A 26,620-nucleotide genomic window follows, 5' to 3' on the forward strand; every position below is an offset into this window, starting at 1 on the left:
ACTATGCCATTTCATATAACGGACTTGAGCATCCACGGATTCTGGTATACAAGGGTTGGGGACGGGAGTAGGGGGGAGTCCTGGAACCAATCCTACCAACCTCTCACCACCTGTAAGGACGGTGGACTGTATCTCTCTCCCCATCTGCAACAGCACTGTGTCAGCTGTCCGGTTACCTTCACTTTGGGCAGCTGGCGGGTAAAGAGGCTATTCAACTCCACTACAAACCCTTAAAAGGCTGGATAAAGGAACTAGAAAAGATGCAGACTGGCAGGCGACCAACAGTCGAGAGGTGTCGGGGCGATGAGCCTCAAAGCAAGGATTTTAGGCGTCAGGCTGGGTGAGGGGCCCCAAACCCACAAAAAAGAATCCTCGACATTGAAGGGTTCCCATCCCAGAGGATCCACACTGGAGAACAGCGGGTCCGGACGCGAAATGTCCAAACTAGTGGCAGTTCCTCAACACTTGGTCTCCGCCCTCTGGCCTTTGTCCTGTAGCGGCTGGATGGGTGGGGAATAAAGGAAGGAGGCCTAAGGGAGGAGCAAACGTGGTGTGGGACGGACGAGTCGTGGGCGCGTGACGTCACCCCTGGTGTGTGCGTAACGTGAACGGAAGCGGAAGCGGCTCTGTTCGCCGCCTCTCCCACCGGCCCGATGAGCTGCAGTGGCTCCGGCGCGGACCCCGAGGCGGCGCCGGCCTCCGCCGCCTCGGCCCCGGGCCCGGCGCCCGCGGTCTCGGCCCCCGCCGCGCTGCCCGCCGGCACTGCCGCGGAGAACAAGGCCAGCCCCGCGGGGACGGCAGGGGGGCCTGGGGCTGGAGCCGCGTCAGGGGGCACTGGAGCCGTGGCGGCGCGGGCCGGGGAGCCTGCCGAGCGGCGCGGGGCGGGTGAGGGCCGGGACGGGTGAGGGCGAGGGCCGCGTTTTGGGCTGGGCCCAGCGGCGGGTGAGGGCAGAGGGTAAGACAGACCTAGCGGAACCCTCGAGCCTCCCACCTCCGTGTCTCAGTTTGCTGGTTTTCCTCCAGCTCCGGTGACGACTGGCGGCGCGGCGCCCCCGGAGGGGGCCATGTCTAACGGGGTTTACGTGCTGCCAAGCGCGGCCAATGGAGAGGTGAAGCCGGTGGTGTCCAGCACGCCTCTAGTGGACTTCCTGATGCAGCTGGAGGATTACACGCCTACGGTGGGCTTCCCGCCTGAACAAGGCTCCTGACTCGCTGTCATTGCCAACTTGTGCCACACCATCTGGATTTGCTGCGTCCTCTTGTGTTTATTTCCCTTCCTAGCTTTTGTGATTTTCCCTTTCTGCCCACCCAAACTGGGAACTTCCTGATAGCCAGGCCTGCCCTCCATTTCCCTTACCCCAACTCTCAGCCCCGCAGTACCCAGGGCTAACGCTTACAGTCGTCTAATTGATTTCTCAGATCCCTGATGCAGTGACTGGTTACTACCTGAACCGTGCTGGCTTTGAGGCCTCCGACCCACGCATGTGAGTAAACTCAGGGCAGGTTAGAGTGTTGGGTTGCTTGTGTGGAGTTTGTTGTCTATGACCTTCTCATACCATTTTTTTCTCTCTAGAATTCGGCTTATCTCCCTAGCTGCCCAGAAATTCATCTCAGATATTGCCAACGATGCCCTACAGCACTGCAAAATGAAGGGCACAGCCTCTGGCAGCTCCCGAAGCAAGAGCAAGGTGTGAGGGGAGGCTCATTGATTCAGTAATTACCTCCTACAGCAGCAGAGGCTTAAATTATCCTGAAACCCCTTTGAGGGAAATTAAGCCTTAGGGGAGGTGAAAGACCTACACAGGGTCACCCGCCTGGGATTGAAATCTGGAATTCCTGTGTTCAGCTGGTGCTCTTCCCTCTTCCCTCAGGACCGCAAGTACACTCTAACCATGGAGGACTTGACCCCTGCCCTCAGCGAGTATGGCATCAATGTGAAGAAGCCGCACTACTTCACCTGAGCCACCCAGTCTAAATGTACTTGTCTGTTCTCTTGTCCCCACACCAGCCTGTTTTCATAATAAACTTTATTGTGACAGGCAGGGCTGATCCCTCCCATGCTGGGAGACACCGTGTGGCAAGTGACAAAGCTTTGAGCCCATTCCCTTTTGGGGCCACAGTGGTAGGGATGGGGGCAGGGGATGGGCCCCATGGCTGGGGTAGTACCATGACTAGTGGCAAGGGAGGCAACCAGAGGCCTGCTGCTTTGGGGAGGTGCACTCCCTAACCGTGTCCTGACACCTCTGAAGTTCAGACAAGGACTTTCCAGCTCTACTTGTCCTGCATCTTCTCCAGGATAGGCACGATCATGTCAAACTTGGGTCGCTTAGCAGGGTCTTCATTCATGCAGATCTTCATGAGTTTACATACGTGGGGGGAAATGCCTGGTGGGATGGTAGGCCGAAGGCCTTCCAGTGCCACCTGAAAACAAGGAAAAACAAGGTGAGTCTCAGAACTTGAGTCTCATGTGGGGAGAGACGTCTAGCCCTCAGGACAGGATTCTGTATATTTGAATCAATGTGGCAGGAGCCCAGCCCCACTACAGTTGTCACTACCACTACAGTTCCCCCAACACAAGTATATCCAGTTATGCTCTCACCTTCATTCCAATTTCCATGTTGGAGAGGTCAGCAAAGGGTACCTCCCGTGTCACCAGTTCCCATAGAAGCACTGCAAAACTCCACATATCTGCTGAGCGTCTGTTTGTGTCTTCAGGCTTCTTTTGCAGAGCTGGAGGGACAGGACTTATCTGTTCCAGCTGCTTGTCCTGTCTCTGTTCCCTTCCATTACTACTGAGCTGCCCCTTCTCTGCCTCACATCATAATGCCATCACTCACCTTCAGGAGCCACCCAGGCAGGTGCATACATGCGCCCGGGGCACTGGAAGGAGAACTTGACGTCGGCCATACTGATTCGAGCAGTCATGTCCTCATCAATCTGAGGAAAAGAAGATAGTTGTGTGGAAGGAGGTAAGTCCTATTCTAGGGAAAGGACCTCTGGGGCCTGGGCCGGGAGTGAAGTTGTGATCTCACCATTACACTACGGCTGTTGAGTGCATGTCGTGGGATGAGGGGCTCTAGTGTGTGTAGGAAGGCCATGCCCCTTGCCATGTCCAATGCAAACTTCACAGCCTGGCTCTGGTCCACAACAAAATCTAATTGAGAAGGCAAGAGTTAAATCACTTGGAGAGGGTCACAGACTCTCCTTCCCCACACTCTGCTACAGTGAGATTTAGCACCCCGTACTCACTGGTGCCTTCATGTAGCACATTGTACAGGGATCCGTATGGCATCCAGTGTGTGATGAGGGTGGGGTGAGGAGCAGGTGGAGACTGACAGGCACCAAGCACTGGGAGCACATTGGGATGTGAGAAAATCCTGGAAGAGGGAGAGAATGTTCCTGGCTGAGATCCAGCATGAAAGATCTCCTGAGTGCTGGACAGGGTTCCTTGAAATCAAGGCTTCCAGTTTAGGCCTTGCCCCACCTGAGCCGGGGACACTCCTCATTGAAGTCTCTGCTCTTCCTTGTACTCCAGTCTCGAACCTTTAGCATCTTCACGACAATGTCATTGCCCTGCCAGCGGCCCTTCCATAGCTGAGGGGCAGATAAGGGTTAGAAGGCTTTAACTAAGGCCACTGTTTTCTTGCCTACTAGCTGGAGGAGAAACTTAAAACAGGTGCACAACAGGTAATATGGTGGGGTGGGGTGGGGTGGGGAGTTACCTCTCCAGAGTGATTCTCGTTGAGCTTCGCCAGGAAGTTGAGCTGTTTGAAGTCAATGCCGGAGTGTTTGTTCAGAGTCCCATTTCCTGAGAGTGTGGGCAGGTCAGGTACCCAGCTTCCCTCTTTCCCAGCCCCAGGAGTCCAGGACTATTCTCTCACCACCCCTCCCCTCACAGCTGACTCACGGGGCCGAGTGCGGGTAGTCCCCTTCCAGAATGTGTCCTTGTATGGTATACGGTTCAGATTCTGGCCCATCTTCTCTGCCCGCTCTGGGGAAGAAAGACAAAAGTCTTGACCTCAGCTGTTGTGTGGAAAGAGACAGGCTAGGACAAGACGAGGACACAAGCAGTGGGTGGGGACAGACCTCGGAGCAGCTCTCTCAGGGGTGGCTTAGCTTTGTCCACAGGCATCTCTCCATACTTGTTACAGATGCTGACAAGGGCCCCATTTGCCACGAGGTCCTGGAATTAAGAGATGGCTGTGATGAGGGCATTCCCAACTAACCATGAGTGCAGATGCAGTACAAACCTTGTGAATGTTGTTCACAGGAAGGGTTGAGGGTTCCAGAGTCTCCCGCTCAAGCTCAGACTTCCTTCCCACCCATCCCAGAGCTCAGGGCCTGAGTACTCACCTCTGCCACCTGATCTTGGCCCCAGAAACAGGCATAGTGCAGGGGCACATTCCCATGCTCATTCACCGCATTGATGTCAGCTTTGTACTGCAGCAGCTGGTCCCCGTGGCCAAACAGAAAGAGGTAGAAGGTACAGTCAGTCCCAAATGAGAGAAGTGTACTGAGGCATGAAAGGAGGGAGATGAGTACACATACTTTGTACGTTATGTTATAGTGCCTGTGTCTTACTTCCAGGCATGTGCGTCAAAGGGTTCATACATACCTTCTGTACAATATCACGGTGCCCATGACTGGCTGCCAGGTGCAGAGGGGTATCATCCCCACGGTTCATCACATTGATTCGTGCCCCCCGCATGATCAGCATCTCAACCACAGCAGATCGGCCTTCTCGGCAGGCCCAGTGCAAGGGGGAGAAGCCATGATCGTCCCTTTGAGGAAGGCACAAGGGTCAATGATTTGGAAGTGGGATGGGGGCAAAGGCTTTGACACAGGAAAAACTTAATATTCACTCTGCATACTCTCCCTGGGAAGCCTTCCCTCTAGAACTTTGATGCTCTTCATGCCAGCAACTCCCAAAGCTGTCAGACCTTTGAGTGTCAAACCCAACCAACCACTACCTGAAATCCTAACAATTCCTGTTTTCATCTCCCTCTAGCCTTTCTTCCCTGGGTACTTTCTATCTCATTAAATGGTAACATTCTTCATCTGGTTTTCTCTGTACCCCTTTGGCAACATCTGTTAGTTCTTTCTGTTTTCACCACATCTTGTACACTGCCTTACTACATTATGGTACTTGTCACACTGGATTGTAAAAATCTGTTAAATGGGCTGTCTTGTCTATTAGACTAAGCTTCTTGAGAATTGACAACAGCTGTTCAGTGCATGTTAATACGAAGGAAGGGAAGCTTTGAGAAGAAAAGCCACAGTTTATGGAAGAGGAAGCAAGCTTACTGTTTGGTTTTGGTTCTGATACTGAAATTAAAATCTAAAAAGGGAATGGAATTAAACTGATGTTTGGAGGGGTTTATAATGAAAAGGAGAAAGGCTTTGGGTAAGTTATTCATGAGGCAGATACTGCCACATAAGACAGGATTCTTCTCAAGCAATCCTAGGTACAGAAAACAAGAAAATGAGAATGACTTAATTAGAAAGCTGTACCTAACTTTTTTCTTTTCCCAGGAACTTCTCTATTTTATAAAGTTAAATGTACAAAAAACAACAAAAAAACCCACAATTGGGTGGAAACTAGGCCTGCCTGACAGCCTGGGGCCATAAAAGGAAATTCCCTCCAGTCCTGGGCTGCAGATCCAAGGGGCGGAGCAAGGGGGCGGTCCCGTGGTCTGGGCCGTCAGCCTCCGGATGCCTTAGTGCTGCGGTCACTTCCCGTGTGGGGGCTCTAGGCAGGGCCTGGAGCCGATCAGGGGTATGGTCACCCCAGACAATCCAGATGTCCCCAAAGCCAAAATGGGTGGTGGGTGTGACCTTTAACTTACTGATTTCCCTCTACAGCTGCCCCCATCTGTTCACAAAGATAACCAAAAGCTTTCCTGGGAGGTATTTCCCTCCCTCTTCCTAAAGCAATCACCACCCCTTACTTATCAGTCAGTTTTGCATCCCAGCTCTTTAATTTGTGCCCCAGTTTATCAGCCGCTGGCAGTCTATGACCCCAGAGAAGGCCAGAGCCTGAGAGCAAAAGTATGGGCACAAGGGTTCTAACCACTGCCAGGCTCCGGTCACCCCAGAGCCTGAACTTTAATCCCAAAGAGACCAGCAGGAAATTGACCCTTACTTCATACCCACAATATAGCCAACTGGGGCCCCGAAGCCTGTCCACTCATACCTGCACCACTTTCACTAATACCACTCTTTCACCTTTTGGCAGCAGTCTTCCTAGATGCCAGCTTCATTGGAAAAAGTTACCTACCCTTTATGATGCCACCAACAAAATAGTAGCTGTGTTCTCTGTCTTTATCAGAGCACCGTTTGAAGAATTATATGAAAAATGGAACGAGTGTGAATTACAGAGAAATAGCGTAGAGTCTAATGGGGACCCATAAAGCCTGGATGAAAGTGACAGGTGATCCTTAACTCTCAAGCCTAAAATCTATTTTCTCCTCACTTTAAAAAAAATTCCACTATCCTGAATCAGCATCACTACTGCTTTTCTTGCCTTCCTGCCTCAGCCAACCTTAAAGAACTTGTCTACATTCACTTTCTCTACCTCACATTCAACCTGCCCAGGAGACCACTGACTTGAGGGCAAGCATTATGTCTGATTCTGGACTTCTAGCACCCAGTACATGTTCAGCATAGTTCCTTAAATGAAGGAACCAAGTATAGTATGGTTTTTTTCACTTGTTTTCCTCCGAAACAGCTCTCACAGAGATCATTAAATATATAATTAATTGTAAATTCAATGGTTATACTTTAGTGCTCAAGTTCTTTGACCTCTCAGCAGTCTAGAGTACCACTGACCACTCTCCTTTCATTGAAACATTCACTTCTTTAAGCCTTACTAGCATATTTTCCTGTTTCTTCTTCAACCTCTAGTTGCTCCTTTTTGGTCTGTAGGTTTCTCATCCCCTGTTTCATATCCACCTCTTCAGGTGCCATCTACATGCTGTGTGTGTGCCCGTGTGTGCTTGCGCATACATGCTTAGTCATGTCTGACTTTGCAACCCCATGGACCAGCCTGCCAGGCTGTGTGTATGTGTGTGTGTATGTGCATGCGTGCATACACACTCAGTCATGTCTGACTTTGCAACCCCATGGACCAGCCTGCCAGGCTGTGTGTGTAGTGTGTGTGTGCATGCGTGCATACACACTCAGTCATGTCTGACTTTGCAACCCCATGGACGAGCCTGCCAGGCTCCTCTGTCCATGGGATTTCTCAGGCAAGGATACTGGAGTGGGTTGCCATTTCCTGCTCCAGGGGCTCTTCCAGACCCAGGGGTTGAACCCTCATCTCCTGCAGGCTCCTGCACTGGCAAGTAGATCCTTTACTGCTGAGCCACCTGGGAAGCCCATCTTCATGCTGCTGCTGCTGCTAAGTTGCTTCAGTCGTGTCGGACTCTGTGCAGCCCCATAGACAGCAGCCCACCAGGCTCCCCCATCCCTGGGATTCTCCAGGCAAGAACACTGGAGTGGGTTGCCATTTCCTTCTCCCATGCGTGAAAGTGAAGTCGCTCAGTCGTGTCCGACTCTTAGCAACCCCATGGACTGCAGCCCACCAGGCTCTTCCGTCCATGGGATTTTCTAGACAAGAGTGCTGGAGTGGGGTGCCATTGCCTTCTCCGATCTTCATGCTAATATCGCCCAAATCTTTGTCTCCAAGTCACATCTCTCTCCTGGAATCCAGCAGCCTATTCCACATTTCCACTTTATTGTCACTTAAATGTGTCGAGTGGAACTCACCACCCTTCAGCCTTGTCCGTATCAATAAAAGGAACCACTATCTACCCAAGCCAGAACCCTGATCATCTTTGACCTTCCTCACTTTCCACACCAAGTCTCACCGATTCTTTATCCGAAAGATTTCAGGAATTTGATCACTTTTTTGCCTGCCCCAATTCTAGTCTAAGCCATCACCACTTAAGATGGGCTAGGCAGTTAGTTGCCTCTCTTCACATCACCATTTGCTCTTCACAGAGCATCCAAGATGACACTTAACAAATGGACAATCTCATCATTGCTGCTGCTGCTGAGTCGCTTCAGTCGTGTCCGACTCTGTGCAACCCCACAGACGGCAGCCCATCAGGCTCCCCCATCCCTGAGATTCTCCAGGCAAGAACACTGGAGTGGGTCGCCATTTCCCTCTCCAATGCATGAAAGTGAAAGTGAAGTAGCTCAGTTGTGTCCAACTAGCGACCTCATGGACTGCAGCCCACCAGGCTCCTCCGTCCATGGGGTTTTCCAGGCGAGAGTACTGGAGTGGTTGCTATTGCCTTCTCCCATTACATGGTTCTAAACCCTTGCCCTTGCAATAAAAACATTATTATAGCCTAAATACTCTTGCATGATCTGACTGACCCTTGCAGACCTTTCCAGTCTTAACTTCGGTCATTCTACACTTGTGCTTAGAGCTTTAGCCCACAGAAGCCCAGCAGTTTTCCCTCCTCTAGCCATATGGAGCTCCGGACAGTTTCTGGCACTCTGCTCCGTGTCTTGCCCCGTAGCTTTTGCCCATGAGCTTCACTGAGGTTAGAAAACTTCTCTGCAGACTCTGCCTGTAAATTCTTATTCAGTCAAGATTCAGCTCAAACAACAGCTTCCGGTGTGGAGACCCTCTGCCCCGCTGACAGGCTGTGCTTAACCCTCATCACACTGAATAGGAAAGTTAGCCGCCCGCACCAGAAGTGAGCACCCCACATCGCGGAAAGGAGTCTGTCTTTGCCCTTCCTCTCGCCCCCCAGCCACCCTAGCTCACCCCTGGTTGAGGTCGTTCTCCGTGTTGTCCAGCCACAGGCGGACCGCAACCGCGTTGCCCTCCCGGCACTGAGTGAAAATGTCGTCCATAGCAGCGTCCCGGCACAGAGTCCCCTAGACTGGGAAAGTGCGGGAACTGTAGAAGGATCTAGGGGGGTGGGTGAGCCCCAGGCTTTGTCCCCTACAGGAGAGAAGTGTGTTGGGCTGGGGGTCTGGGCTCTGCGTCCCCAGCTACTGGATGTGTGAAAGGAGTTAGGGAGGCAGCGGGATGGTCCTGGACTGTGTCCCTTGAGCGCGAGGGAAAGGCGGATCGGGCGAAGTAGGCGTTGATTAAGAGTCAGTGTCTCCCGAAGGGATGTCACGAGAGCAAGCACAGAGACCCTAACAGCGAACAGAGCTGGGGGTGGGGGTGGGGGTGGGGAGTTTAGGCGCCGTATACCCTGAAGGAGGCGATCGGAGGTCCTTGCCGGGGATCGCCCTCGTTCCTCACTCGGAACCGAGTAGATGGAGTGAGGGGTGACCGCCTGGTAGAGCTCGAGCCTTGGGGAGGGGGCACGGGTGCCCCCACACTCACCGGGACTCGGGCTAGAGGAGCCTTCTCCGGGGAACTCCCGTCCGGCCGCGCCCGCCGCCCGGCCCCGCCCCTGGCCCTCTCAGGCCAGCGCGGGCCTCCTTCTCCCAGCCCCTCCCTCCCGCCTTTCTTGCCCTTCTAGTCCACCAGTGTTTAAACTCGATGGTTTTCGGCACTGCGCCGGCTGCTCTAGCCACTTCAGCTCTCACTCTTTGGTTTCCTGCCCTGTTCCGGCGTCTCTGAGAGGTCTGATTCCTAGAGACGCTGTCTGCACGTGGAGAAGCGCGTGGATCCCGCAACCTTGCGCTCCCCAGCCCCATGTTCGAGGAGCCGGAGTGGGCCGAGGAGGCCCCTGTAGTCGCGGACCTCGGGTCTGTAGCCTTAGGGCTTCGGCCCACGGCAGTCTCTCAAATCAAGGTGAGTGGCCCCGCAGGGGTCCTCAGAACAGACTCTGCTGGATTCCGGATCTGGGGCGCGCCGTGTGTGTAATTAGGGGGAGGAGGGCCGCCTGCAGCCTCCCCAAATCCGGAACTTCCAAAAAAAAGTGACTTTGGAACTGAGAGAATTGGTGAGTAGAAGTTAGTGAAGCAAAGAGGGTTTCTTGGAAGGAAAGGCATGTGGAGAGACCCGGGCGCAAGGGAGCATGACACAGAATGAGAGGCAGTGTGGTAAAAATTGGAGGGCTACGTTAGAATATTTGCGCATGTTAAAGATAAAAGCCAATGGAGTGTTTTAGCAGGGGAATGATTTCTTCAGATTTGCGTTTTGAAAAGGTCACTGGTTGCCGTGTGGAGATTGGAAAGAGCAAAACTGAATGGCAGTGAAGGGCTGTCAGTACTACTGTTCAAAGGGAGCTAGTGCTGAGGGAGTACTGAGAATCTCCAGGATGAGTAACCCGTCCAGTAGGACTTCAATCCAGAACGGTCTCCCAGACAGTAGACCTCCTTTAAGCCTCTGCCAATGTGAGGGCTACTGCACTTGCTCAGGCTCTTTCTGTCCTTCAGTCAGCCTGTGACATGAAATCTGCCTGCTTTATTCCCTCCTCTTCAACCCCTCGACCCATTGCTGTAATCCCCACCACTGGCCTCTGTCTGCAGCTTGTCCCTTTCAGTGTTTTTTTTTTTTTTTTTTCCTTTCAGTTCTTTACACTACAACTGGAGGCATCTTTAATACACACATGTGTGATCATGTCACTCTTATTTTCAAAAATCTTCCTACTTTTTATAAAAAGGTATTAGCCAGAGGTAGAAACCTGAGATTGAGGGTTGGAACTCCTGGTCACTAGCCTTGGTCCTGTAGCTTGTGGCCTTACAGTGTTTTTCTGGGAACCCCATCACCTCATCTATACAATGAAGAAAGTGAGGTGGGTGGTTTCTCTGCTCTCCAGCCTCCCAAAGGTTGAGATGGCAATTTTGAAAGTTCTTCAGGCCCTGGCAGTCTTCGTGATAAGCTAGGTAGTTGATTGGGAATAATCCAGATGCCTCTAACCAGCATCTGAATGAGGTCCCCATCTCTCTTCTTACTCCCTAGGCCCCATCCATTCTCGCCCCTTCATTCATCCCTTGTTTTCCCCCAGGGCTCCAACCGCCGCCAGCTCTTGGCCACATTACGGGCCCTGGAGGTAGCATCTCTTCCCCAGCAGTCCCCTAGCCTTCCTGACAGTGACTCTGAGGAGGAGGAGGAGGTCGTGGAAACAAGGAAGAAACGCCCAAAAAAGGGCTTGTTTGCTGGTGCGTCTAATGAAGTAGAGGAGAAAAGGAAGAAGAAACGTCACAAACGGGGCCCACCTAGCAGTGACTCCAAGGAAGAGGAAGTGGAAAGGGAGAAGTGCCACAAAGGGGCTCTTCTTGGCAGTGACTTGGCTGAAGAAGAGAAAAAAAAGAGGAAATGCCAGAAACAGATCCCTTCAAATCTTGCCCAGCCCCTGGACAGTGTTGACCAAACAGGTAGTATATGGGGATGATGAGGGCTGGGGGTGTGGGGATCAGCTGATCCTACATATAACAGAGTTCCTCTGCCACCAGTAGGTTTGGGGTTAGGGAATAAGTACTTTCACGTAGACCACAGTTTCTGTCTTAGGGACGGGGGTATGGCCAGGGTGATGTGCTAAGCCTCTGAATTCAGGGCATCTTGCTCCCCAGTATGCCTTTCTGTCTCTCTTTCTTCAGGTTCTAAAGCTTGGAATTCTAGTGCTACAAGTGATCCCACCAAGCCAACCTGTGAGACCCCTTCCTCTAATCCTCCCCATACCTTGAGTCGCAAGCAATGGCGGAACCGGCAGAAGAACAAGCGTAGACAGAAGAACAAGTTTCGGCCATCTCAGCCACCAGAGCAGGCCCCAGCCCCAGCCCCAGCCTCTGCAGAGGAGGCAGAGGTGCCTTCTGCCCCCAGTCCAGACAACCATGGAGCCCGGGCAGAGGCTCTTCGAGCTCGCATGGCCCAGCGTCTGGACGGTGCCCGGTTCCGCTACCTCAATGAACAGCTGTACTCAGGGCCCAGCAGTGCTGCGCAGCGCCTCTTCCAGGAAGACCCTGAGACCTTTCTCCTCTACCACCGTGGCTTCCAGAACCAAGTCAAGAAGTGGCCACTGCAGCCGGTAGACCGCATCGCCAGGGATCTTCGCCAGCGGTTAGTGAAAATTGGGTGCTGTGAGAAGCTAGGTGTGTCAGTCCCAGGCTCAGACTGGACCAGTGAGCTCTTCCTCCCTTCCATTCCCAGGCCTGCGTCCCTGGTGGTAGCTGACTTTGGCTGTGGGGACTGCCGCCTGGCTTCAAGTATCCGGAACCCTGTACACTGCTTTGACTTGGCCTCTCTGGACCCCCGGGTCACTGTGTGTGACATGGCCCAGGTAAGCCCCTCTCTCCTTCCATGGAATGCACTCTGCTCACCCTGCATCCTTGTGTCTACTCCTAGCATTCAGTGCTGGCTTTCTCCTTCGCATAATGTGTGCTTAGTACAACATTCTCACTCTCCACAGGTGCCTCTGGAGGATGAATCTATAGATGTGGCTGTGTTCTGCCTTTCACTGATGGGAACCAACATCAGAGACTTCCTGGAGGAGGCAAATCGAGTGCTGAAGCCAGGGTAGGTGCTCCCAGGACACAGATGCATGACTGTGCACATGGCGCGTGTCAGTGTACTTACCCAGAACTTTCCGTCCTTCTCAGGGGTCTCCTGAAAGTGGCTGAGGTCAGCAGCCGCTTTGAAGATGTTCGGACTTTTCTGGGGGCTGTCACCAAACTGGGCTTCAAGGTCATCTCCAAGGTGAGGACCCCAGGAAATCTGTCCTGTTTTTGTCACATGTGTGGCCCTTCAGGCTAATAATGGTGTTCAGGAAGGAGGTCATTGTCAGACACAGATGTTTGCTCCTTGAAGGCTTGAGTAGTGGGAGAGAGCTGGGAAGCTTTCTGAGCAGGGGTGGGGCCTGGACGGAGGTGATTTGAAGAGCTGGGGTGAGGACTTAGAGCTCACTGGGTCTTTTCTGTACCTAGGATCTGACCAACAGCCACTTCTTCTTGTTTGATTTTGAAAAGACCGGGCCCCCTCGGGTAGGGCCCACGACTCAGCTCGCAGGCCTGAAGCTTCAGCCTTGTCTCTACAAGCGCAGGTGACCTTTGGAGCCCCCCTTGAACGAGGAGGCAAATCTTGAACTCCAAACTCAGTACTCTGAAGACTGTATCCAGCCAGACTGTGACCTGGGGCCTGGTACCACCCTTACTCCATCTCAAGAAGAAAATGTAATGAAACTCTCGGCTCAACCCTGATGTAAAGAAGGCTTCTTGGTTCTAGGAAGCATAAAGTCGTTAGGGCTAGCTACAGAGTAAGGAGTTCATTGTGAGAACACAGGAGTATGTGGGAATTACGGATCCCCTCAGTGTCATGGAAACTACATGGTTTGGAATTCAAGGCATCTCTGGGTTTGGTGTCTGTTTCCATCTCTCAGAAGCCATATGAGCTTTCTGTCTGAGCATCTCCACTCTCTGTTCTAATTTTCCTGTTGGTACATCAGATCCCTCTGCTCACCCAAAGCTTCTACAAAGCGTTAGTCTGCTTGGGCCTTTAAGGCCGCAGGCAGGCATTGCTTCTTGGCTCTAGGGCAGCTTGGCTCTAGAGCAAGTGCAGCAGCCCTCACATCAGCAGAGGCAACTTGGCTGTAGTCCACCAACATCATCTGGACGTCTCGGTCAAGATGGTTTGATTGTCCCTGTACTGAGTACTTTTTTCCCCTGATTGTCATCTCCATCTTTGGAGCTGAATGGCCCTAACCTTCCTAGCATCTGTTGTTCTGTTGGGCCCTGGTGTTTGTCTGGCTGAGAGCACAGATATTGGAATCAGGTTGGCCTGTCATTGACTGCCGAGAGCCTTTTACTCTTTGAATGTCTTGCTACTCACTTGGTAAATGATAGAATTACTGACTCAGGATTGTTGTATGGGTTAATGAGGAAATCTGTAGCCAAGGCTGGGCACGTAGGAGATGCTCAGTAACTGTTGCTGTGGCTGTTGTGTGTTGCAAACCTTACTGTTTATAAAGACCTTCCCTAAGCAGGATTAGGGGTTGAAGAGTAAAGGATGAATTTGTTGATTGAGGAAGACTCTGGGAAAGCTCAAGATAAGCCTTTCAACAGCCTTATTTTATAAGATTTTTAGAGATTCTTAATAGATTGTGAGCAGTTCTTTGAGTGGGGGTGATGTGGGAGCTGGGTCTCTATAAATCACAACTGATTGATGCCATTTGGGGTGGGGATTGGCAGAAGAATGTGTCTGTTGTTTCTGCCTTGCAGTGGGCCTAGATCAGCATATACTAGGCCAAACTATGGGCAGAGAAGACTAGTTCTGGGAGAAGATGACTGGGATGACAAGTCCTTGGCCTCTTCCAAAAGACATCTGCCGTGGGCCCAGGTATAAAGATACAGTCTGTTCTACCTATTTCTAAGGGCTCCCCTACTGGCTCAGACGGTAAAGACTTATTTCCAAGAACAAGACCTGAGAGGAACCACTGGCACACAGGTTCCAGGACTCTGCACCAGTTGAGTGCCTCCAGTAAGGGGGTGTTTTGAGGCAGGTTGTGCAGGCCAGAGGGCATGTTTGGAGGCTGGGCTGTGAACCATCCAGCAGACACTGTTCAGTACCTCTGCACGTGCTTCTCGCTGCCGAATACTCATCTGACTAGCAGAGTCTTACTCATCCTTCCAGACAGCCTAGTTGTTTCCTACTCCATTACTCCCAAAGCAGAACTAATTTCTCCATCTGCATTCTCAAAGCACTACAGGAAGAGGTCAACTGCAACATTTAAATACTGTGTGGCGATTGTTTTGTGCATTAGGCTGCAGTCTTCTCAGCTCATATTTATCTTTGTATTTCCAGAGCTGGTCACTTGAGATCCATCTAAGGAGGTGATAAAGATGACAGGGTTTGTGGAGCAGTGAGAAGCAGGGGTGTTGCAGGAACCCAGGTTTGGCCAGATGATGAGGTCACTAGTGACGGTGCAAGGAGTGGGCAGGTGGGAGAACTTCAGCTAGGAGGACTGGTGGGGCATTGAGGCTCGGTGAGAGGAATTCTGAAGCAGATCTTGGGTTTCTGGCTTAAGCGACTGGTTGTGCTGGTGACGCCATTCAAAATGTTGGGATTTTGGTACCTAGACGATGATTTGGAAGCGGGACATAAACTCAGCAGCCAGGGGAGGTAATTCAAGTCATCGTAATAGATAAGATATACAGAGTAAGATAACGAGAAGAGAAAATGGCTTGGAAGAGAACTCTGAGGAGCATTTAATGGATAAGTAAAGGAAAACGAACCAGTAAGGGTGACAAGAGAAGGTGGGGCCAGAGATGGAGTAAAACCAGGAGAGTGGGTTTCTTAATGTGGAAGGAATGGGAAGGTTTTAGGCTGTTGGATGCTCTTAAAAGGTCTGTTAAAATTAGAGAAAGGTCAGATTGTGGCAGGGAGAGGATGTCTGCTTAATGTTGAGGGGTTTGAATTTATAGTGGTATTATTCATGAATGTATAGTTACACCAGTTGGCCCAATGTTGTGGTTATCTCTGCCTGCTCAGGAATCTAGGTGTAACTGTAGGAAAAATGAGTACTAAGGGATCATCCAGAGTTGAAACCTTACCACACAATTGAAATGAAATTGAGCAAAGGAGTTTCAGACCATTCACAAATTAGTAATGTCTATGCTGGGCCATGGAACTTTGTAGAACAACTGAGTGGAGTGAAGACAGGAGTAGGTAGTTTCACTGAGGGTAATTAAAGAAGTAACCTGGGAAGATGGGAGGCTGTGGTCAGAAACTGGAATGTCTAAATAGTTCATACTGGAAGCAGAGCAGACCCAGGCAGTGGCCAAGTTTAAGAGTGTAGTTACAGGAGTGAGTGCCTGAGAGGAGTGCATGGGAGGTTGCCTGGAGATTGATTATTGCATGGGGGGCTCAGATATTGGGAGTGGGTCTGCATGGACTTTGAAGTTCTCCAAGATGATGACAGAAGTTAGCATGGAACAGTGCCAATGTCTTGAACAAGGGGACAGATTCAGGAAATCTGCAGACATAGTAGGAGAGGCCGGATAGCACAAATTCAGAAGGACAGAGGGTCACACAGCCTACTAGAGAGACTTCTGTTTGGGGGATGATGTGAGGCTGGTGAGTGCCAGGCAGCCAAGACAATACCCTGACAGTTGTCTCCAACTTACCGGGATCCTCTGGGGATTATAGGGGCAACTGTTGCGGCAGCTTCGTGGGGTGGGAACCTCTTGGGATCATGGGGAGGCAAGCTGTAAAGTCTAAGGACATCTGCCTCATTATAGAACATACATCACCTTTTTACAGTGTCATAGCCCTGTTTCCTCCCAGGTGTTATGTATATTCCTAGATCTTGATTAGTTTTTCCTGTTTTGTTATCATGCTCAACAGGACAGCTGGGGTCTGCCTTCCTCCCTCTCTTGCTTTCCTTCCCTTACTTAAAATTTGGATTCTTTCTTTGCCTGTTCTGGCTCAAGCCACCTGAATAAACATCTTTCTGGGTCTGACTCAGGCCCCCGACTCCCCCTATCTCAGGCCAGCCTCCACCTGCTTTTCCATCAATTCTGAAAGCAGGACTTCTGAGTCTGGGTCATCGCTGCTCCATTATCAGTTCAGGACCATCTCTCGTTCAAGCCTGGGCTTCAGTGTCTGATACTGAGAGCCTAGACTGAAGAAAGAACAGTGTATACTCCCTTAAGAAGAAGCAGCATACCAGCTGTTTAAGGAACAATGAGATCAGTTTAAGGTACAATTTGAGAATAGGATGAAGGAGTGGCAGTCATAGTAAGAGGTAAATGAGAGTGGGAAAGAGTCTAACTGGAGACTCCACTGGGAGCATTCAGGAAGCTTGAGGTCTTTATTCCTAAGCCAAGAAATGGTACACCTGGAGTCTGATTCCTGGCCTGGAAATGCAGAGGGCAAGCAGAGGCTCACTTTCAGTGGTGGAGCCCGGGGCGTGCTGCTGCTTTTGCATTGGTCTGTGTTCTAGAATTTGCTGAGGTGAACAATGCAGGAGTGTATCCTGTGCACTTTGTAGCAGGGGAAGCATCAGGTGGTCTAGAGTGCTGTCCAGTAGGACCATTGAAGGGGTAAGGAAGCACAGAGAAGTTAGGAGTGTGCCATCTGGACTAAGGAGGGAATTGTAGGATACCACCCAGAATAAAGCTGCACCCACCAGGGTAAAGGGGACTGTAGAAAAAGGACAGCAAGATGGCCCCTTTAAATCTGTGAGGCCCATGGGACCCAGAAATATCCAACTGGGCAAAATCTGTCTTATCCCCTTCCTTCTCTGCAGTTGGGCCCAGAGCAGTCAGCAGCTATTAGGCACAGAGGAGGTGGGAAGAGCAGAGAGCCTAGAGATCACCCCCCTGCCCTTCTCCAGTGCAGGCTTCTTGAATTTAGTGGGACAGAGCTGAGAGGTGAAAACAGCTAAAGCCAGAAGAGGTACAGATTATTTATTGTTACATAGGATTAGATGTTGTAATCACTTGAGATTGGGTTTGTATCTTATACTGATCCTAAGAATCTGGAACTGAGAATGAGCCGTAAGTCATAGGCTTGCCACAGCTTTTCTCTGAATGAAAAAAGGTTGGAGGGGTGGTGGGAGACAAGAATACAGTTGGGTTTGGATAGCAGTCTGTGCTCATGCTTCCTCAGCATCCGTTTCAGAGGTTGACTACCCCTGCAGGCACTGTTGTGCTCCAGCTTTTGTTCTTGTAACACAGTCCTAAGGGAACACAGTCCCCAAAGAAACAACATGATCTTGGCGGAGACACAGCTCAGCTCCAGTCACTGAGCCACTTACATAATTGCACAAAGTCCTTTACAGGTTTTCACAGAGACCTCTCTAGGTTGTCCTCCATCCCCGGTGACTTCCCAGGCTGGCCAGCTGGTTCTGACTACTACAGTCACCACATTACCAATCCATTTGCTTCCACTCCTGTTCCCAGAGCAATTCATTTGCGGCACAGCCAAGTGAGCCTTTTTAGAATGTAAGTCAGATATGTGACTTCTCTGCTTAAACTCTTCAATGGATTCTCACTGTTCTGAGAACGAAGGGCAGACTCCTTTCCAGGGCCTAAGTGATCTTGCCGAGGCCTCCCTCTCCAACTGCATCTTAATCCACTCCTTCCACATGAAAAACTCTAGCTGCACAGGCTTTCTTTTCATTCCTCAAGCGTTCCAAGCCATTTCTACTTCTGGTTCTTTATAATTGCCACTTTGTCTTCCCAGGGCACTTTTCCCTGGTGAGTTCATTTTCATCTTCCAGATCTTCACACTAGCATCACGTTTTCTGTAAAAAACAGGCTAGATCTCACCAGAATGTCCTTTTCCTGGACACATAGTTAAATTACATTTCCCAGCTCCTTGCCTCAAGGTGAGGCTGTGTGCATAGTCCTTCCGGTGGAAGGTAAATAGAAGTGATGTTTCACTACCAGACAGGGCAGTTAAAGAGTGGATGAACCTTCTCTGTATTCTCCACCCCTTCATCTGCCTTTCAAGGTGACCTTGATGCAGGTGTTTTGAAGATGGAGTCAGAGAATAGACCTCTGGATGTTTGAGCCCCGGCTTAGAGGAAAATTGCTTGACCAAGAACATCCACATTGGTTTTTACAAAGAATACCCTCTTTTGCATTAATTTAGTGAGTTTGGGGACTGTTACAGTCGTTAGCATTATATGCCCTGGCTAATATATCTTCTCTGGACATCCTGTCCACCTTAGTCTTAATCACAAAACAAGGAAACCCGTGTTTCCTTCAGGGTGCTTCAGACATTTAATTATTTTACCAGATGCCAGTTTACACTATCCCTTGTCCTATTAATAGGATTGGGGAAAAAATGCTCACGTGAGGAAATTGAGAGAATGATTTTACCAGTTACATTTTGATTGTGAGCTCCCTCCCCCCCCACCCCCCACCAAAAAAAAAATCCTCCTAAAGAATATCTCAAGTTAGATTTTTCATCTCATAAGACTAGAAACCTGATGGTTGTTGGCATTGGCTCAGGAATTCAAGGATCTTAGCAGTTAGGTCTGTGTGGTTCTCTTGGTCTCGATTCTCATGGTCACAAGAGACACCTTGTGATTTGATTAATCAGGAACACCCTACTTAGCCTCCTCAGGAGCCTCACAGATTGCCACAGTCCCTGTCTTTTTGGTCTTACTTCAAGGGTCCTTCTACATTGTTAATACTCTGGTGTAAATATGTTCCATTATTCCCTAGAACATGACTGAGATCAGTCTGAAACACTAACATTTTAAATATATTTGCCTTCCCCACCCCTTCCCACATCTCAGTGACTTGTCAGCAGCTCCTCCAGTTTAAGGCTGTTCTCCCTCTAGCTCAGTGGGGGTGGGGAAACTCACGGTTCTGTTTACTTCACTCATTCTTTACCCCTCTGTCACTTCTAGGATTGGGATGGGGAAGGGTATATTAGAGGCAAAAAGGCTAAACTTTTGGTTTAGTTTGGCTTTATCAGTGTGTTCTACTAAGACAAGCATTTAAATGTTGGTTCAGTGTGTGAGGTGTTGGGGTTCTTTGGAGCCACCCCCTGCCCCCTGGGGGCTTTTGCACTAACTGGCTCTGGTTCCCTCCTTAAGATACTCATCCCACACCCCTCAGCTTCTGACCCTGACAGTGTATCCATAGCCTCCTAGTGCTAAAGAACCTCACCCTGGCCGGCAGCCCTCCTGAGAGAGGTCTCAGCAAACATCTTAAGAGTGGTTACCTTTTTGGGAGCCCCCAGGAAGCTCCCACATGTTTGTCCAGCCAAAGGGCAGAAGTACAGCCCGACTAGCATCTGACTCCTCTCCCCTCGCCCTGCCGCAGCTAGCCTGACTCTGACCTCTCCATTCTCTCTGGCTCCAGACCCTTATAAGTGTCTTGGGTTACTTTCTCCCAACAAGTCTCCACCCCAGTGGCCTTGTTGGAACTGGGGCTGTACGTTTCTGAGTGCAGCAAGCCTCCCGCTAGAGAATGTGATGCTGAATGAATATAAGGTCTCTCCCTGTCATGGGAATACAAAATGACTACAAGTGGTCCTCTTAGAGCCCTCCTCACCTGATTGAGGATAGAGGGAACAGCCCTACTTCTTTACCTTTCAGGGGGACATTCTCTCTATTCCTCCAAATTCCCATCAATCAAGCTGGTATTTCTAACTTCATGTACGGTAGGAGGGTTAGTGAGCTCTGGATCAGCTTTATTATCTAAGAGTAAATCCTATGTTGGGCTTCCCCAATGGCTCTTCATCCACCTGCAATGCAGGAGATGTGGCAGGAGCTGCAGGTTTGATTCCTGGGTCAGGATCCCCTGGAGAAGGAAATGGCAACCCATTCTAGTATTCTTGCTTGGAAAATCTCATGGACAGAGGAGCCAGGCGGGCTACAGTCCATGGGGTCACAAAGAGTCGGACATGACTTAGTGACTGAACAACATATCCTATATAGATATATCTAGGGCCTTTATTTAATATCCCCTTATTGTGCCAGTATTTTTAAAAAATATTTATTTATTTGGTTGTCTCGGGTCTTAGTTGTGGTGTAGGGATCTTTCGTTCCGGCTTCTCTTTAGTTGTGGCTTGCGAGTTTAGTTGCCCTGCAGCATGTGGGATCTTAGTTCCCCCACCAGCATTGAACTCATGTTCCTTGCATTGGACGGCAGATTCTTAACCACTGGACCACCAGGGAAACCCTTGCACAAGCATTTTTATAAAATGTGAATTGTTCTTGTGTGTGTGCTTAACTTACCGAGTACTGTCAACAAATTTTGTCTTATGTCTTACTTTTTTCCTTCACTCAACTATATTTTTAATATCTATCTGTTTATCAGGGCTCAGTCAGGAGAATAGAAACCACACTAAATGTTTCAAATAGAGGATATTTAATGCAGAGAATTGATTCCTAGTGACAAAAGCCAAGTCAAAAGAAAATGCTTGATGTAATTAAAAATTGAGAACTGGAGAAATCAGATACTGTCCAAAGGCCTGGGAAAACCAAGCGGAAGAAGCAATGTGATTATCAGAAACCAGGAGCTCAGAGAAGCGGCCGCTTTTGACTGGTCAATACTCAGACTTTGGTGGGGGAGGCTCCCTCCACATAACCTGGCCTTGAAGGTGGGGGCACACGGTCTGACTCTTCTCTGGCTGTCACGCCAGAAACTGATCTGCTGCTGGTATCTCAGAAGTGTAGCGAAGCTGCTGCGGAGTGCAGAAGAAGCCGGTAGCCAGAGCCAACTGTCTGCAGCTGAAGTACGTAACAGCAGCTGGAAAACAGGAATGAAGACCCTCCCCCCTGTGTTTCACTTTCAGTTTCCCTTTATGACATCTCTTTGGCAGAACCTAATGGAACCACCTGGCAGTGGATTCTGGGAAATACAGTTTGCAGAGTCACAGCTGCAGCAACACAACTCCAGAGTGTGTATGTGGGGGTTGAGAGGGAGGTGTGTTGCAGAGGGGGATACAGAGAGGGCAGGAGCCAAAAGAAAATAGATAAATAACCAGAGCATTCCATGTATTAATAGCTGCTCATACATCTAGATTGTTGTTTCTGTCAGCTCTGAAGTTTTTCCTAATAAGCATCCACCATAGTGAGCTTATCCATTCTCCTGGTTGCCTCAAATTCTTTGCCATCTGGATAAATTAAAACCCTTGCAGTTTAGGATTCTGAGTACAAAATGAGTTCCCCCAGTTATATGCACTCTGAGATTTGGGAGGTAAGTGTCATGTTCCTGCTGCTTGGCTGTTGCCAGAGGCAGGTTTAGATGTTGGGCTTTCTGCAGCAGCATTTGCATCGAAGCCAAGGACAAAAGGATGCATACTGTAGTGGCTAAAGTTCAACGTAGAACTGGAGGTTCAATAGGTAAAATAAATCTACTTTGTACAAGTTTGGCTTTGATGGTTAAGAGGGAAAATTATTGGAAGGATATCATAAGTTACTCAGAGAACTAATGGAAAGTCCAGGGAGTGAGGCTTAGAGAACAGACAGGAGCCAGGGGAGGATGAACAGCTGCAAAAACTAAGGTCAACTTTAGAGTCATCATGGTTAGGATGGCATTGCTGGCACCATTGCTACTTGACTTTTTTCCTCACTCTTGTCGGTACATAGAGTGATGCTGAGAATTGCATTTCCCTCTAAGTTCATGGCACTGTTAGGATTGGTTCATGAAAGGCCCCTCTCCCATTCTTTGTTATTTTGTTTGTTTCCTTTATTCCCGATTCATACTTCAGTTTCTCTTATAGCTTCACAACATATTTGTTGTGTTCGCCTGGACACCTGTGTATCCTTGGCAAAATAGATGGTGGTTTTGGTATATGTGTGTTTTGGCAGAGACTGCCAGCTGATCCTCACACCCATTTTCTTCTTTGTGGGAAATCAGCTGGACTCTTTCCCAGCTTCCCTTATTCTTAAGTGTGATCAAGTGGAAGATAGTAGAACTAAGGTGTGCTATTCCTACGACCTGGGTCCTTAAATTTTCCTATGCATGGTCCCCCATGTTATTTCCAATTTGGCCTTGGAGCATACGACCTTGAAAGCTACACCTTGAAAGAGCCAGAAGATGGAAGGAGCCTGAACACCACTTAAAGGAGAGCCACCCACCAATTGGGAGCATCTGTTCTGGATGTCTCGTGAGTGAGAAATAAATTTCCATCTTTTTCAGCCAGTGACTAGTGATGTTTCTTTAAAATCCCTTTTAATCGAACACATCAGAAAAGTAAATAAAACAGGGCCCTAAAGAAAAGTAAACAAAAATGTTAAGCCTAATGGTTTATCACAGGCCAGTGCCCAGGTAGGCACCACCTAGACTGAGAAACGAAGTGCTGACAACACCCAGAAGCCTCTTTTATGTCACCTCCCAAATGGGAGCAGCTTTCTCTCAACATTACAGAATTGCCACCATCCTGACTTCCAGAACACTGATTTCCTTGCTTTTCTTTATAGTCTTATGGTTGAGCTGTTTAGTTGCTCAGTCGTGTCCAACTCTTTGCATCCCCGTGGACTGCGCACCAGGCTCCTCTGTCCATGGGATTCTTCAGGCAAGAATACTGGAGTGGGTTGCCATTTCCTTCTCCAGGGGATCTTCCTGACCCAAGGATCAAACCCACATCTCTTATATCTCCTGCACTGGCAGGAGTGTTCTTTACCACTAGTGCCACCTGGCTGAAATACAACCAATTTTTGTATGTTGACCATGGAGCAGCACCCTTGCAAAGTAACCTCACTTACTCTAGTGATTTATCTGTATTCTTTTATTTTTCTACACATATTATCCTCATAATATGTGATTATCATATCAGTTTATTTCATGCTTTCTAATTCTGTATCATTTATTCTTAGCCATGATGTACTCCAGGAGGTCCATCACTGTGTTCAAGTGATGTTGGTAGAAATCTTTGAATCATTCTCAGACCTGAAGGAAGAACTTTCAGTGTTTCATCACTGGGTGTGATATTTGAAGTGAGATTCTGATTAATGGATGTCAGATTAATAATATGCTCTACTTGCTATTACTTGTATTATGAATCAAATTTTGAATTTTGTCAAATGCTGCTTCTGAATTGAGATGATCATATATTTTTTAAAATTCTGTCCGTGTAGCAAATAAAAGATTTATTTATTTATTTTATATGTGAAATCAACCTTAATTTTTTGGAATAAAATCAACTTTGTTGATTACACCCATTTTACATATTGGTGAAATCAGTTTGATAATATTTTGTATAGGACTTTTTAATCTGTGCTTATGTGTGAACATAAATGATCAGATCAGATCAATCGTGTTGCAATCTTCCTTTTCCCACACAATGCAGTGTTTTTAAGTTCTTTTCATATTGTTCTATGTATTATAACTCACTTTTAACACCGTCTTCAAATGTTCTAATGACTTCCCATCTTATAGTAAGAGTTCTTACTATAGCTAAAAAGGCCCTGTCTTGTTTGGATTCCAGATAGCTCTTGAACACTCACTGCCTTTACACACACCCTTCCAGCCATACTGTCCATTTTGCTATTTATTGAATATTCTGGGTATGCCCCTGCTGTTGCGTTATTTCATCTATCTGGAATATTATTTCCACAGATATCTTTATGGCCCATTTCCACACTGTATTCAGGTCTCTGTTCAAATGTCAGTCTATCAGATTAACCCTGTAGCCAATACTTCTTATTTTTCCTCCCAGTACTTTCTACTGCCTTAACTCTGCTTAGTGTTTCTTCACCTTTTAGATTACGTATTTATTTGTTTATATAGTTACTGTGTATTTCCCTGCACTTCCAAGAGAGCAGGGACTTCTCTTATTTAATACTGTATCCCTGATAGTACATACTTGCATCCAATATCTGTTTAGTGTTCCAGTGTGTATCTGTTTAGAACATTTAGCTTAGCCATTCCTCTAAAGACCTTTAGATTATCCAAGTCCTTGTGACTACAAACATTTTGGGGAAGGATTTTCTTATAAATGTTCTCTTAAATGTAATATGAGTCTTTGTTCCAGATTTCAAGTTAATTGGTCAGGCCAGTTATCCCATAATTAACAACTCTAAAATCTGAACAAAATACAAACAAAAACCAACTATTTGAAGGCCCTGGAAAGTGAACAAAAAGCAGGCAGAAAGCAGAGGAGAATTTACCCATGAAAGACTTTAGCTGCAATGGGTAAGAATTGGGATCTTTGTGGTCTTTCTGTCTGAAGGCTTTCCTTCCCCACCCCATTTTCCAGCCCCACCCTATCCCCAAGTTCCAAAAGCAGAAAACCACAGCCTTACTTGCTCAGAATAGCAGAGGACAGAGTTCAGGGCTGGTAAAACTGCTGGAAATGTAAGAGCAGAAATCTGGAAGAGAGTGGTATAAGGGGTGAAACCAAAATATGGACATAAACTCAGCCCAAATCCTTGGATGACCACTAAATTACATGTGCATAGTGGAGACTCAAGGGGAGCAAAAATAGCTGGCAGAATCCAGTGAGGACTCTACCTTTGAATGATAGAAATGCACTGAGGAAAGGTTTGCAAATTTGCTGCTTTTTTGCCTGTGTGCATTCCTCAATCCATGTCCAACTTGGGATGGCAGCTTACGTGTCAGAAGACAGGGTTTGGCAATGGAGTAAAGCTGGAAATTTAAAAGGAAAGTCCCAGAAGCAAAAGAACCATAGAGATGTGTCCCTAAATCTGTCCAAATGTTTGACAAATGACTGTGTAAATGCAGGTGAGGTGCTCTGAGGCCAGGCTGAAAAAGCAGCTGCTGGAAGCCAAAAAAAGTAAGCAGGTATATCAACTGTTGCATACATACTACAGGAAATATGAAATTTGCGTTTTGAGCCCACCCCCCCATCTCAAAAGTTCAACAACAACAACAACAAATTGTCAGAACATAACAGAATGCAAATTTCCATTTGGTTCTTGTAGTTTCTATGTTTCTACAGCATATGATCTATAATATCCAGTTTTCTCCCCAAATTACAAGATATGCAAATAAATAGGAAATTATAGCCCAATTATATAATTATAAAAATATGAAATTATAAGCAGTGACTTATACTCCAGGTAAAAGAAAGTCAATAGAAACTGACTCTAGTGGGCTCTCATACTGGATTTAGCTATCACATAGTTCAAAGTAGCTGTTACTAATGTGTCCAAATAATGAAAATATGTCTAAGAAATTTAAGGAAATTAAGGCCTCAGTGAATACACAGATGGGGAACCTTGCCAGAAACATAGAAACTACAAGAAAGAACCAAATGGAAAACATCAGTAAAATTACAAACTTCTAGCAGGACTAACAGAGAAAAGACACAAATTATCAATATCAGGAATAAAGCAACAAATAGCACTACAGACTGTGTAGACAGATACATAAAGATAAAGGAATGCTGCAAACAACTCTCTGGAGGTTTATTTAACAACTTCGTTGAAATGGAACAATTCTCCTCCCCCTAAGGACACCAGAATACAATTCATACAGTATAAAATAAATAGCCCTATAACGATTAATGAAATTAAATTTGTAATTCCAAACCTCCCATGAAAAAAATCTCCAGGCCTTGATTGTCTCACTGGGGAATTCGACCAAATGTTTCAAGAGGAAATAACGCTGATTCTTCATAATCTTTTTCAGAAAATAGAAGGGAACACTTCCCGATTCATTTTAAGAAGCTATTGCTCTGATACCAAAACCAGAAAGAAGAATGTAAACACAGACTAAAATCCTGATTAATATAAATGTAAAAATTCTTAACAAAATGTTAGCAAATAGAATCCAGCAATATATAAAAATATATACCATGGCCCAGCAGAGTTTATTCCAGGAATGCAAGGGCTGGTTCAATAGTAGAAAATCAGTCAATGTAATCCACCATATTTAAAGGCTAAAGAAAAATTACAGGATTATATCAATTGATAATAAACAAGGATTTGACAAAATTCAACAACCATTCATAGTCTCAGAAAACTACAAATAGAGGGAAACTTGTTCAACTTCATAAAGAGCATCTAAAAAATCTGCTAACATATTTAATGGGTTAAAAAAAAAAAAAAAAACTTAATGTTTCTCCCCTAAAACTGAAAAAAATGCAAGGGTCTCCACTTTTACCATTCTTATTCATAGACAATCCCAAGGAATCTACAAAAAATTCCTAGAATAAGTGAGTTGAACATCATAACAAGATAAAAAGTAGACCACAGAAGTTAACTGCATATCTATGCCGTTTCCTGGTGGCTTAGACAATAAAGAATCTACCTGCAATGCAGGAAACTGGGGTTTGATC

General features: G+C 47.8%; 3 protein-coding genes and 1 long non-coding RNA gene across 10 annotated transcripts; 3 read left to right on the top strand and 1 right to left on the bottom strand.

Moving 5' to 3' along the window:
- The first annotated feature begins 377 nt into the window (after positions 1 to 377).
- Positions 378 to 2,042, top strand: TAF10 (TATA-box binding protein associated factor 10). Of its 2 annotated transcripts, none has more exons than XM_086340392.1 (5): positions 378 to 591; positions 1,024 to 1,178; positions 1,420 to 1,484; positions 1,574 to 1,688; positions 1,872 to 2,042. In XM_086340392.1, exons 2-5 carry the CDS (start codon positions 1,065 to 1,067, stop codon positions 1,959 to 1,961), a joined length of 384 nt encoding a protein of 127 aa, XP_086196518.1. In that variant the 5' UTR covers positions 378 to 591; positions 1,024 to 1,064; the 3' UTR covers positions 1,962 to 2,042. The 2 variants fall into 2 exon arrangements, with proteins under 2 accessions (XP_086196518.1, XP_086196517.1); XM_086340391.1 differs by lacking the exon at positions 378 to 591 and adding an exon at positions 610 to 885.
- Positions 2,011 to 9,405, bottom strand: ILK (integrin linked kinase). Of its 6 annotated transcripts, none has more exons than XM_086340387.1 (13): positions 9,353 to 9,405; positions 8,780 to 8,892; positions 4,616 to 4,781; positions 4,354 to 4,449; positions 4,087 to 4,183; positions 3,908 to 3,991; positions 3,723 to 3,808; positions 3,485 to 3,594; positions 3,250 to 3,377; positions 3,033 to 3,154; positions 2,838 to 2,937; positions 2,600 to 2,730; positions 2,011 to 2,421 (listed from the first exon to the last, which is right to left on the bottom strand). In XM_086340387.1, exons 2-13 carry the CDS (start codon positions 8,866 to 8,868, stop codon positions 2,272 to 2,274), a joined length of 1,359 nt encoding a protein of 452 aa, XP_086196513.1. In that variant the 5' UTR covers positions 8,869 to 8,892; positions 9,353 to 9,405; the 3' UTR covers positions 2,011 to 2,271. The 6 variants fall into 6 exon arrangements, with proteins under 6 accessions (XP_086196513.1, XP_086196511.1, XP_086196514.1 ...); XM_086340385.1 differs by having other exon boundaries at positions 8,780 to 8,897; XM_086340388.1 differs by having other exon boundaries at positions 9,218 to 9,405.
- Positions 2,714 to 6,770, top strand: LOC147357882 (uncharacterized). The gene is made up of 2 exons (XR_015142123.1): positions 2,714 to 2,969; positions 6,236 to 6,770. It is a non-coding gene; the product is annotated as an uncharacterized LOC147357882 (long non-coding RNA).
- Positions 9,406 to 9,478: 73 nt separating the features above from the next.
- RRP8 (ribosomal RNA processing 8) lies at positions 9,479 to 23,484 on the top strand. The gene is made up of 7 exons (XM_086340384.1): positions 9,479 to 9,766; positions 10,926 to 11,295; positions 11,518 to 11,977; positions 12,068 to 12,197; positions 12,327 to 12,433; positions 12,517 to 12,613; positions 12,841 to 23,484. Exons 1-7 carry the CDS (start codon positions 9,668 to 9,670, stop codon positions 12,958 to 12,960), a joined length of 1,383 nt encoding a protein of 460 aa, XP_086196510.1. The 5' UTR covers positions 9,479 to 9,667; the 3' UTR covers positions 12,961 to 23,484.
- Positions 23,485 to 26,620: the final 3,136 nt, after the last annotated feature.

Source organism: Bos grunniens, chromosome 15, assembly GCF_055505025.1.
Source record: "Bos grunniens cultivar Pamir isolate PY7600 chromosome 15, Bosgru_T2T1.0, whole genome shotgun sequence".
In the NCBI taxonomy this organism is placed as follows: domain Eukaryota; kingdom Metazoa; phylum Chordata; class Mammalia; order Artiodactyla; family Bovidae; genus Bos; species Bos grunniens.